This window comes from Geotrypetes seraphini, chromosome 1 (genome assembly GCF_902459505.1).
Source record: "Geotrypetes seraphini chromosome 1, aGeoSer1.1, whole genome shotgun sequence".
In the NCBI taxonomy this organism is placed as follows: domain Eukaryota; kingdom Metazoa; phylum Chordata; class Amphibia; order Gymnophiona; family Dermophiidae; genus Geotrypetes; species Geotrypetes seraphini.
In genome coordinates, this window is record NC_047084.1 from 75,821,212 (window position 1) to 75,833,529 (window position 12,318).

At 44.1% G+C, this 12,318-nt stretch overlaps 1 protein-coding gene across 1 annotated transcript in view; it reads left to right on the top strand.

Moving 5' to 3' along the window:
* Positions 1-12,318, top strand: part of CCBE1 (collagen and calcium binding EGF domains 1) — a 482,228-nt gene that overhangs the window by 419,186 nt on the left and 50,724 nt on the right. The window contains exon 5 of the mRNA XM_033933500.1: positions 652-789. Coding sequence (XP_033789391.1) covers positions 652-789 — 138 coding nt within the window. The remainder of the gene's footprint in view (positions 1-651; positions 790-12,318) is intronic.

Genomic DNA, 12,318 nt, shown 5'->3' on the forward strand with positions numbered 1-12,318 from the left:
ATACACCCAGAAGGGTATTATCTGTGAAACATCCCCAGGCTGACCCGTGTGCAAATTTAGCAAAATTAAACTAGTGCACAAACCAGTGTGCTAAAAGTGAAAATATAAATAATCTTCATCAATAAATAAGTTAGGCTGTCTCTGCCCCTCGTCCGAGGGTACAGTAGCGTCCAAAATCAGCCAAGCCGGCACAGTCATGCGCTAAACAAAAATTGAGGTACTTAGCTTCTCCGTAAAAGTCTGGAGTAGGAGTATAGCCTACGGAGTTCCGTTCGGGAAAACCCCCTTCCTCAGGAACCAGCTATGCTATCGCTGTATGCTCTCAAGAAACCAGCTGAAAGAGTAGAAAAACGCTTAGCACATCTGGCCAGAAAGAGCTGTTAAGAATAATATAAGATTGAACTTGATGAATCTATTTGCCTTTTTTTTATTTTGTCCCGATTGAATATGCAATTATATACGGTGCATTGTTCAACATGTTCCACATCTGTTTTGTTGTTTCACCATTAGCAAGTTAAAAAAAGGTATTTTTATAATGTTGACTGTTTATAGTTTTGTCTGAGAGAGTTATATATTGACATTTTCTCTTACATTCTGTTTCTAAATACCGTGTAATTTGTTTTCTTTTCTTGACATTTTGGTCTTAATCAGATATAGATGAATGTATTTCAAGCAACGAGACTCTCTGCTCTCAGATCTGCATCAACACACCTGGAAGTTTTAGATGCGGTTGTCAGGATGGCTACTACCTGGCAGAGGACAAAGTCACTTGTGCCAAAGGAGACCCAGGTATTTCTCCATTTCATTTTATTTATTTTGGGCCTGATATTCAGCAGGACTTATCTGGGCAAAGCGGCTCATACCTGTTTAAGGGTTGCACACATTTATTTATTCGTTCATTTTTATCGCCCGGCCTCCCCAGGAGCCCAGAAGGGGTTACAAGAATACATACACAAGATTTACAGGAACAGAGGTACGCACGATAGAGTCAATAACATGCTACAGGGTATTAGAATCACAATGAAAGAAAAAAAAATGGAATGGGAAGGAAAGCAAAATGTAATAAAATTAGAATAAAGTTAAAGAAAAAAGCTCAGTTCAGTGTAAGGCAGGCAGGCATAATCCACCATAAGCCACCATCAGCAGAAGGAGTTGAGCCAACATTGAAGTCCGCCGTCATAATCGCTGTCGCCAGAGGAGGGACAGCTGCAGGGCCCAACAGAAAGCCTCTTTCAGCAGGGCCAACTCGTCAGGATCTCTGGCTGTGCAATGTTTTGATTGAGCCTCATCTTGGGCTCATCAGCCGCAGGCACCGGTGGCACACAGGAACCAGATACCGATTGCCCATGGCAATAGCCGGAGAGCCCAACTGAAAATCTTTACTGACCACCCTGGAACTATCCGGATAGTGCTAGATAGTGCTGGAGGTGGAGCTGGAAGTTATCCAGGTACCATAGCCATAGACTTGGCTTTAAACTGAGAAGAAGGGGAAAGCCGATAGTCGACCTGACCTCGACACATCGGACATCAGTACCTGACAAAGATACTGAACTGGGACATTGTAAAAGAGGACTCGGGTCTGAGGGTGTATGGGTTGAAAAAGGACCTAAAGACGCATTGCAGGGATCGAGGGCACAAATGGACCAGGTAAGCGGGACCAATACAGAACAACAGGAAACAGAGGGGCAAAGTCATTGTGAAAAAGAGCCCAGGACTGAGTGGGAATTAGGAGAGCAGGAGGCGCAGGGGAAACAGGCAGAGGACGTCACACACACACAACAGGAGGAGGACGAAGCTCAGGGGCTGGCAAACTATGAGGGAAACTGCAGGAATACCAAAGCACAAGGGAAACAAAGAGAGAGGACAAAAAACTGGGTCTTAAACTGCCTATACACAAATGCTAGGAGCCTGAGGGCCAAAATGGGAGAACTGGAAATCACAGCCAGCAATAAGGACCTAGACATAATTGGAGTCACAGAAACGTGGTGGACCGAGGACAGTCAATGGGATGTGGCCATACCAGGGTACAAACTATACAGGAGAGACAGGACACATAAAAAGGGTGGAGGGATAGCGCTGTACATAAAAGACTCCATACCATCAGCCAGGACGGAAACAACAGTACGGGCGGATGGCCTGAAATCACTATGGGTTAAGCTACAGGGAGGAGCAGGAGCAGACATTAAACTGGGTCTGTACTACCGCCCACCTGGACAACCGGAAGAAATCGACCAGGAGATGGAGGCTGAACTGAAACAGGTATGCAGAAGCGGAAATGTGGTGGTGATGGGGGACTTCAACCATCCTGGGATAGACTGGAGTATTGGGCACTCAAACTGCGCAAGAGAGACAAAATTCATAGAAGTCACAAGGGACTGTTTCATGGAGCAGCTGGTCACGGAACCAACACGGGGCGATGCCACTCTTGACCTAATCTTTAACGGACTAGGGGGGCCAGCAAAGGAGGTGGCGGTATTACCCCCACTAGGTAACAGCGATCACAACATGATCCAGTGCAAGCTTGAAATTGGATCATCAAAGGGGAAAAGAACCACAACGACGGCACTCAACTTCAAAAAAGGAAATTATGATGCCATGAGAAAAATGGTGGGAAAGAAGCTCAAAGGCAACATAGGGAAGACGGAATCCGTAGAAAAAGCCTGGACCTTACTCAAGGAGACTGTGCACGAAGCACAAAGCATATGCATCCCCAAGTTCAGAAAAGGGTGCAAAAAAAATAGAACAAAAATCCCAGTGTGGATAACAAGTGCAGTGAAGAAGGCGATAAGCGACAAGAAAGCATCGTTCAGAAAATGGAAAAAAGACCAAACAGAGGAGAACCAAAAAGGGCACAAAGAACACCAGAAAGAGTGTCACCGAGTGGTTAGAAAAGCAAAAAGAGAATACGAAGAGAGACTGGCAAAGGAAGCAACAAACTTCAAGTCGTTCTTCAGATACGTCAAGGGGAAGCAACCGGCGAGAGAAGAAGTGGGACCATTGGACGATGGAGACCGAAAGGGAGTTGTAAAAGAAGAGAAAAAGATAGCTGACAGGTTAAATGAGTTCTTCACGTCAGTCTTCACGATGGAGAATATAACCAACATTCCGGAACCCGAGGAGATCGTAATAGGAGACCAAGAAGATAAGCTGGTCAATTTAGAGGTAAGCCAAGAGGATGTACTCAAGCAGATTGACAGACTAAAGAGCGACAAATCGCCGGGTCCGGATGGCATTCACCCAAGGGTACTCAAGGAACTAAAAGACGTAATAGCGGAGCCACTTCGACAGATATGCAACCTATCCTTAAAAACCGGAGAGATCCCGAAGGATTGGAAAATAGCAAATGTCACGCCCATCTTCAAAAAGGGCGCAAGGGGGGACCCGGGAAACTACAGGCCGGTGAGCCTGACCTCAGTCCCGTGTAAGATGATGGAGGCACTGATTAAAGACGGCATCTGTGAGCACATCGAAAAAAATGGGCAGCTAAAACCAAGTCAACATGGCTTCTGTAAGGGTAGGTCATGCCTCACAAACTTATTGTACTTCTTTGAGGGAGTGAACAGCCAGGTGGATAAAGGGGAATCTATAGACATCATTTACCTTGACTTCCAAAAAGCCTTCGACAAGGTGCCACACGAGAGACTGCTTAAAAAGATATGGAACCACGGGGTACAAGGGGAGGTCCACCGATGGATCAAAAACTGGCTGTCAAACAGGAAGCAGAGGGTTGGCGTAAAGGGCCACTACTCAGACTGGAAAGGGGTCACGAGCGGAGTTCCGCAGGGGTCGGTGCTGGGACCGCTCTTGTTCAATATCTACATAAATGACCTAGAGGCGGGAACTAAGTGTGAAGTCATTAAATTTGCAGATGACACCAAACTATACAGCAGGGCTCAAACCAAGGAAGACTGCGAGGATCTCCAAAAGGATCTAACGCAGCTGGAAAAGTGGGCCGAAAAATGGCAGATGAGCTTCAACGTGGGGAAATGCAAGGTCATGCACGTGGGGAAAAAGAACCCGATGTTCACATACAAAATGGGGGAACACCACTAGGGGTTAGTAACCTGGAGAGAGACCTGGGAGTGATGGTAGACGCAACACTGAAGGCATCGGCGCAATGCGCCACAGCCTCTAGGAAAGCAAACAGAATGCTGGGTATCATTAAGAAGGGTATTACAACCAGGACGAAGGAAGTTATCATGCCGCTGTATCGTGCAATGGTACGGCCGCATCTGGAGTACTGTGTCCAGTACTGGTCGCCGTACCTCAAGAAAGACATGGCGGTACTTGAGGGAGTACAAAGAAGAGCAACCAAACTGATAAAGGGAATGGAAAATCTCCCATATACCGACAGATTGAAGCAGTTGGGACTTTTCTCCCTGGAGAAGCGAAGACTTAGAGGAGACATGATAGAAACCTTCAAGATCCTGAAGGGCATAGAAAAAGTAGACAGGGACAGATTTTTCAAATTAAGGGGCACCACAAGCACAAGGGGGCATTGGGGGAAATTGAAAGGGGACAGGTTTAGAACAAACGCTAGGAAGTACTTTTTCACTCAGAGGGTGGTAGATACATGGAACGCGCTTCCAGAGGCTGTTGTAGACAAGAAAACACTAAATGGTTTCAAAGAAGGTTTGGATAGATTCCTAGAAGAAAAAGGGATTGGGGGGTATAGATAGGTATAGACCATTGCTCAGTCAATGGGCCTGATGGGCCGCCGCGGGAGCGGACCGCTGAGCAGGATGGACCTATGGTCTGCCTCAGCGGAGGCAACTTCTTATGTTCTTATGTTCTTATGTTCTTATCTACTGCTAACTATCTAGAAATGTTAGTGCTTTAAGTATCCTTGTTCTGCTGCTAAATTACTATCCTAACTTATCCAGACGGTTATCCATATACTGGCACTGAATCATGCTCCCAAATTACCTGGGAGTTTCAAGTTTATTAAAAATGTGATAAAATCGCTTATCTTGGTTCACTAAACGGATTACAATATAAAAAGAAGGGAACAATTAAAAAACAATAATTGACAATTCAGACAAAACCAAAACATAGTAACATAGTAGATGACAGCAGATAAAGACCTGAATGGTCAATCTAGACTGCCCAACCTGATTCAGTTCTAAAAATTTGTTGGGTTTTTTTTCTTCTTCTTCTTATCTATTTCTGGGCAAGAATCCAAAGCTCTGCCCGGTACTGTTCTTAGGTTCCAACTACTTAACTAGCTCAATCCAGCCCATCTACACCCTCCCAGCCATTGAAGCCCTCCCCAACCCATTCTCCACCAAACGGCCATATACAGACACAGACCGTGCAATCTGCGCAGTACTGGCCATAGTTCTTCAATATTTACTATTATTTTCTGATTCTGGATCCTCTGTGTTTATCCCACGCTTTTTGAACTCCGTCATCGTTTTCCTCTCCACCACCTCTCTTGGGAGCACATTCCAGGCATCCATCACCCTCTCCTTAAAAAAGAATTTCCTTACATTGCCCTTGAGTCTCCCACCCCTCAACCTCAAATTATGTCCTCTGGTTTTACCATTTTACTTTCTCTGGAAAACATTGACTAACTGGTACAAAAGGTAAAGAAAGGGAGAAATACAATTTTTTGAAGAAAAGTACAATAAAAGCAAATACGACAGGGATGGGGTATAAAGCAGTGTTCTTCAACCACCGGTCCATGGACCAGTGCCGGTCCACAGAAATTTCCTGCCGGTCCACAGGACCAGCACGTACATCAAGCCCAAATCAGTGTTCTTCAACCGCCGGTCCTCGGTGTGATCGATGCGGCATTATCTTCGAGCCAGCTCCCTCTTCCTAACTGATTCAGTGCACAAAGCCACGGGCAGTAGCTCCTGCACCTGAAACGGAAGCCTTCTCTCTGATGTTGTAACGTCAGAGGGAAGGCTTCCAGATGAGGCACGGGAAGTGCAAGTTGCAATTAGTACTATTATGGGGGCGGGGTCTGGGGTGGAGATTGGGTAGAGATGGGCGGGGTCTGGCCCACGTCTTAGCCCATTGTTCTTCAACCGCCAGTCCACAGACCAATGCCGCTCCACAGAATAATTCTTTTATTTCTGCCGGTCCATAAAAAGGTTGAAAAACACTGGTATAAATCATCAGCTGAGAAACAGAGCTAAGGAACAATTTAGCAGTTCTAAGCGACCTTAAATAGGAAACATTTTAGGTTACTTTTCAAGGGCTCCATGTTCTTATCTTCCCTTAGATATAATGGAAGGGCATTCCAGATCTTAGGAGCAAATACCGAAAAAAAATGTCTTGTTGATGTGTGCTTATAATCTTTAGGGATGGAACTGTCAATAAGTGTTGGTCCCTTGAACGAAGTGCACGCGATGGGGTATAAGGAATGAGTAGATTATTTATAAATTGGGACTCTTTAGATAGCTGAGTTTTGAACAATAATAGCACGATCTTAAAGGAAATTCTACGGGTGATCGGAAGCCAATGTGCTTTTTGTAAAAGGGGAGTTGCATGGTTGTACTGCACTGAATTGCTTTCTTAACTTGTTGGATACTTATCTATGTACCAACACCAAAGCACTAGCCTAACTTGCCCAGATAGTTATTCCTATTCCACCACTCTGACTTGCTTGGATAGTGATCTTTGTGTTTGCACTGAATCACTATCCTAACTTGCTCGGATAGTTCTCGCATCTGTGTGCCAGCACCGAATCACTGTCCTAACTTTCCCAGATGCAAGGCTGGTTTAACCTATGGGCCAGGTGAGGCTCTGGCCCCAAATGCCCAGAGCCGTGACGTCCGTAAATTAAGTTAGAGGATGCGGCCTGAACACTCCCCTCCCTCCTCCGATGCTACTGCCTGGTCCTGACAGGATGCAGCTTCATAAACCGGTTGCCACAAGGAGGGAGGCCAGTGTCAGCCTCAGAGGAGGGAGGAGGAAACTGCAGCACCTTCTTAAAGGAACCTCTGCCACAAGAGGACACCCGCTGAAAATAAAGGGCGGGAAGTTTCATGGCGACACCAGGAAATACTTCTTCACCGAAAGAGTGGTTGACAGCTGGACTAAGCTCCCAGTGCAGGTGATCGAGGCCAGCAGCGTGCTGGATTTTAAGAACAGATGGGATGCTCATGTCGGATCTCTACGAGGGAAAGGTCATCAGAGAGCGATTAAATAGGGGAGGTGGGTCAGTGGTGTGGGCAGACTCGATGGGCCTCGGCCTTTTTCTGCCGTCACTTTCTATGTTTCCTCCGCCCTCCTGACGCTGCTGCTTGATACTCACACTGGCCCTCTCTCATAGCAGCTGGCCAATGAAGTTGCATCCTGTCAGGACCAGGTAGTAGCATCAGAAGAGGAAACTGGCCTGGGCATGGGAGTGCCAAAACAGAAGAGGGTCTGGGGAGTGGGATGGGCGCCAAAAGAGAAGTGGGTCCAGGGCACCATGATGTCTTGAACCAACCCTGCCTAGAGAGTTATCCATGTACCAGTGTTGAATCACTATCCTAACCTGCCAGATAACTACTCTGGATAGTTAACCTGACTCCATTAGGCTTTTAGGCCAGCTGCAATTATTTCGTTAAATCTTTGAGAACTTTGTTGTTCTCACAATTTTAGGTTCAAACAATTTTATTGTCGAAAACAGCAAAACATCAGAAGCAAACAAAGGATATCAAAGTCGAGTAAGGAACAAGGAAGCAGCTTCCACAACAAAGCGAACAGTCTTCAACATTTTGTATGTACCTAATGCTGTATCACCTAGGTCTAATGACACTGACAACGCATGCCAGGGCCCTGAACTCTGATGAGCCCTGACGCAGGCCATCCATCGTTCCGCCCCCTCCACCCCCACTCTGACCGAGAACTGTAATCACAGATAAATGTACAAAACCTTATGCCCCCCTCCCCACCCAATAGCACAAATCAATATCCAACTACCAAAGAAACCCCTCCCCCCAAAACTAATCCACCACCCCCCAGATACTCTCCACCCCTCCCCCCTAGCACTCTCCACTCCGTCAACTTCAAACTGCCTGGATTAAGACAACCATCGTAATATCGCACTGCGGCCTTTAGGGTGCAATGACTGCAAATAGGGTTCCCAAATATTCAAGAACAAAAGCTTCCGCTTCCATGACCCCCCAGCATCCCGTGCCTCCCAGGTAGCCAACTGATGCAACTGGTTCTGCCAATGCCAGAACATGCCAATGCCAGAGGGTCCTGAACCATCCAGTATTGAAGGATACATTTACGGGCCAACAGGCTCATTTTCCTACACAGAATCAAGTGGCCTCGGGAAAAATCTTACAATTTTTAAATGGTTTAACTACGGTCTCAATGAAATGATAATTTTATAGTTATTTTTCTCATGCTCTTTTACTAGGTACTCTATTTTTTTAATTATAGCTCTTCTTTCTCCTATGTTTTTTTGCTATGTACTCTAGTCTTAATCATATGTGAACCGAGTCGAGCTCCACTGGGAGATGACCCAGTATATAAACCGAAGATTAGATTGTCCAGCCTTCTTCCAATGTAAACCACCTAGAAGTCATTTTGACTATGGCGGTATAGAAAAATAAAGTTATTATTATTATTCTCCACTTTATTATAGTGAAGTTTGCATTGAAATTTATATATATTTGAATGGCTTTTTGGTGAATTAGATTTTTTCCATTCAACCTTCTGGTGTGATATTTTAATTATTTTGACAATGCCATGAAAAATCAGTATCTGGTCCCAATGAGTAGCCCTTATCTAGGTATGAGCTGCTCCTACTTGGATATTGGGCCCATAATAGTTGTCCTAACTTGTCAAGATAGGTGTTGAGCTGCTGATGCTGAGGTAATACCTGGATAACTTCCAGGAGGTACCTTATAATTGGATATTCAGTGCCTTATAACTGGATATTCAGATTCAGCCAGGCAACAAAAATATGGGTATAAGTTTAAGTGCCATAGTTATAGAAATATGACAGCAGATAAAGGCCGAATGGCCCATCCAGTTTGCCCATCCACAACATCCACTATCTCCTCCTGTCCCTAAGAGATCTCACATGCCTGTCCCATGCTATCTTGAATTCTGATACAGTCTTCATCTCCACCACCTCCATCGGAAGACTAACATAGTAACATAGTAGATGACGGCAGATAAAGACCCGAATGGTCCATCCAGTCTGCCCAACCTGATTCAATTTAAATTTTTTTTTTTAATTTTTCTTCTTAGCTATTACTGGGCAAGAATCCAAAGCTTTACCCGGTACTGTGCTTGGGTTCCAACTGCCAAAATCTCTGTTAAGACTTACTCCAGCCCATCTACACCCTCTCAGCCATTGAAGCCCTCCCCTGCCCATCCTCCACCAAACGGCCATACACAGACACAGACCGTGCAAGTCTGCCCAGTAACTGGCCTAGTTCAATATTTAATATTATTTTCTGATTCCACACTTCTACCACCCTTTCCGTAAATAAGTATTTTCTTATAGTATTCTTCAGCCTATCACTTCTTAACTTCATCCTATGCCTTCTCCTTCCAGAGTTTTCCTTCATTTTCTGTATATTAATGCCATAGAGATATTTAAATGTCTCTGTCATATCCCCTCTCTCCAGTCTTTCCTCCAGAGTATACATATTAAGGTCTCTAAGTCTGTCCCCATATAATATATGGTACACTAGATAGAGTTTGAGCCCACCGGGACAGATAAGGAAATATGGTTAAGTACCTGAATGTAAAATAAATATATGACAAAGACCAGTATCCAATTTTGGAGCAGCCCTCTGGACCGACTCCATCCTATTTATATCTTTTTGAAGGTGCGGTCTCCAAAACTGCACACAATATTTCAAATGGAGCCTCACCAGAGACTTATACAATGGCATTGTCATCTCCCTTTCCCTACTGTCCATTCCTCTCCTTATACACCCAAGCATCTTCCTGGCTTTGACCATCACCGTTTCTACTTGTTTTGCTACCCTGAGATCATCAGACACATTCAACCCCAACTCCGGCTCTTCTTAAATTTACAGAAGTACTTTGCTTCCTATGCTATACCATTCTCTGGATTTTTGTAGCCCAAGTCAGCGTTCCAAACAATGCTGACCACGGAGTTATAATATTAGGGCTTTATTTACATCCATAGGATTACAACAACTATGTGTGTCTACCATAACTTGAATGAGGTAAGCCAGTTCTTGATTTAGTACTGGTGAGATAGAGAGAGACTGTGGTCTGGCTGGAGCCAGACCAATTCTGGAGTACCTGAGAGAGACTGTAATCTAAGTGTGAGGCCTGTCAGGCAGGGAAGTACTAAAATAACAAAAAATGTCCATATATCTTCAAAACTCCGGAAAAGCAAAAACCCCAGCACACAGCACTCAAGAGTATCATTCCAATGAGTTAATACAGGACTCCCAATTTCAATCATCAGTTCAGAAGGTTTTCCTTCTAAGAGAATAATAAATACTCTTTCAAAAATAATCTTCCAGAAAAATAATAATAAATATTCAATACCATGCAGAAAAGACTGTAGGAAAAAAGTCATGCAGAAAATACCAGTTTGCAATCCAAAATGGTTCATTTGGCTGACAAAGCAATATTGTATGCTACGTAGGTCAGTTCATCAAGCTATCCATGATAGAAAATCAAGATTTTCACATATTTGTTCCACAATGTATATAATGTCTTCCACTGTTTGATGAATTTGTCACAACAAATCTTAACCATCCTAACAAGGGCTCTCCTAAATTCTCCCAAGGCTGCTTGAACCCCAATGGGATCACTGTATAGCAGGGATCTCAAAGTCCCTCCTTGAGGGCCGCAATCCAGTTGGGTTTTCAGGATTTCCCCAATAAATATGTATGAGATCTATGTGCATACACTGCTTTCAATGCATATTCATTGGGGAAATCCTGAAAACCTGACTGGATTGCGGCCCTCAAGGAGGGACTTTGAGATCCCTGCTGTATAGCATAAATGTCCATATTTGTACCCTCTGGTGAGGTACTCAGCAGATAGCTACTCCTCTCAACATGCTCCAAACTTGATCAGTCACTATGGAGCCCATAATAAAAAACATAGATATCCAAAAAGCATTCTAAACCAGCAATTGGACATCCACCACGTCCATCTCGTGCTCTGAATGTACAGAGGCTCTTGGAATACATTGGGAGGGGCCAAAGGCCCTGATTGGCTCAAAATGGTGATTTTGAGCCAATCAAAGCCTTCGGCCCCCCCCCAATGTGGCAGCAGTCAAAAAAGCAAACTGGATGCTAGGAATTATTTAAAAAGGGATGGTTAACAAGACTAAGAATGTTATAATGCCCCAGTATCGTTCCATGATGTGACCTCATCTGGAGTATTGCGTTCAGTTCTGATCTCCTTATCTCAAGAAAGATATAGCGACACTAGAAAAGGTTCAAAGAAGAGTGACCAAGATGATAAAGGGAATGAAACTCCTCTCGTAAGGTAAGGGCTCTTCAGCTTGGAAAAGAGACAGCTGAGGGGAGATATGATTGAAGTCTACAAAATCCTGAGTGGAGTAGAACGGGTACAAGTGGATCGATATTTCATTCCATCAAAAATTACAAAGACTAGGGGACACTCTATGAAATTACAGGGAAATACTTTTAAAACCAATAGGAGGATTTTTTTTCACTCAGAGAATAGTTAAGCTCTGAATCACATTGCCAGAGGTTGTGGTAAGAGCAAATAGCGTAGCTGGTTTTAAGAAAGGTTTGGACAATTTCCTGGAGGAAAAGTCCATAGTCTGTTATTGAGAAAGACATAGGGGAAGCCACTGCTTGCCCTGGATCAGTAGCATGGAATATTGCTACTCCCTGGATTTTGGCCAGGTAGCAGTGACCTGGATTAGCCACCATGAGAATGGGCTAATGGGCTTGATGTGCCATCGGTCTGACCCTGTAAGGCTATTCTTATGTTCTTCAGGGATTCCTAAATTTGTGCCCTGTTTTCATCCAGACGTAAGCGCCTAAGTTTTTCAGCTGAAAATTCATCTTAAGAGCTTAAAAGTTATATAAATTTAGGCCTGTCATTCATTTGCCTGGATTTATGGGCCTAGCCCTGAACATCAGTTCTATGCTCATAACTTTTTTGTCCTCCCAAAATCTGCCCCTGATGCCACCAACTTTTTATGCTTCCAATTTAAGAATTTAATGAAATTTTGTGTAAAAAGTTACACACTTGACCCTAGCAAATTTCAAATAGGCTAATATATAAGCATAACTCTATAAGTTAGGATTACTTGTAAATCCTATGCATTTCGAACCCCATATGCATAGTGATGAAGGAGAAGATAAAAAATAAGCTTTATGGCACAGGTTATGG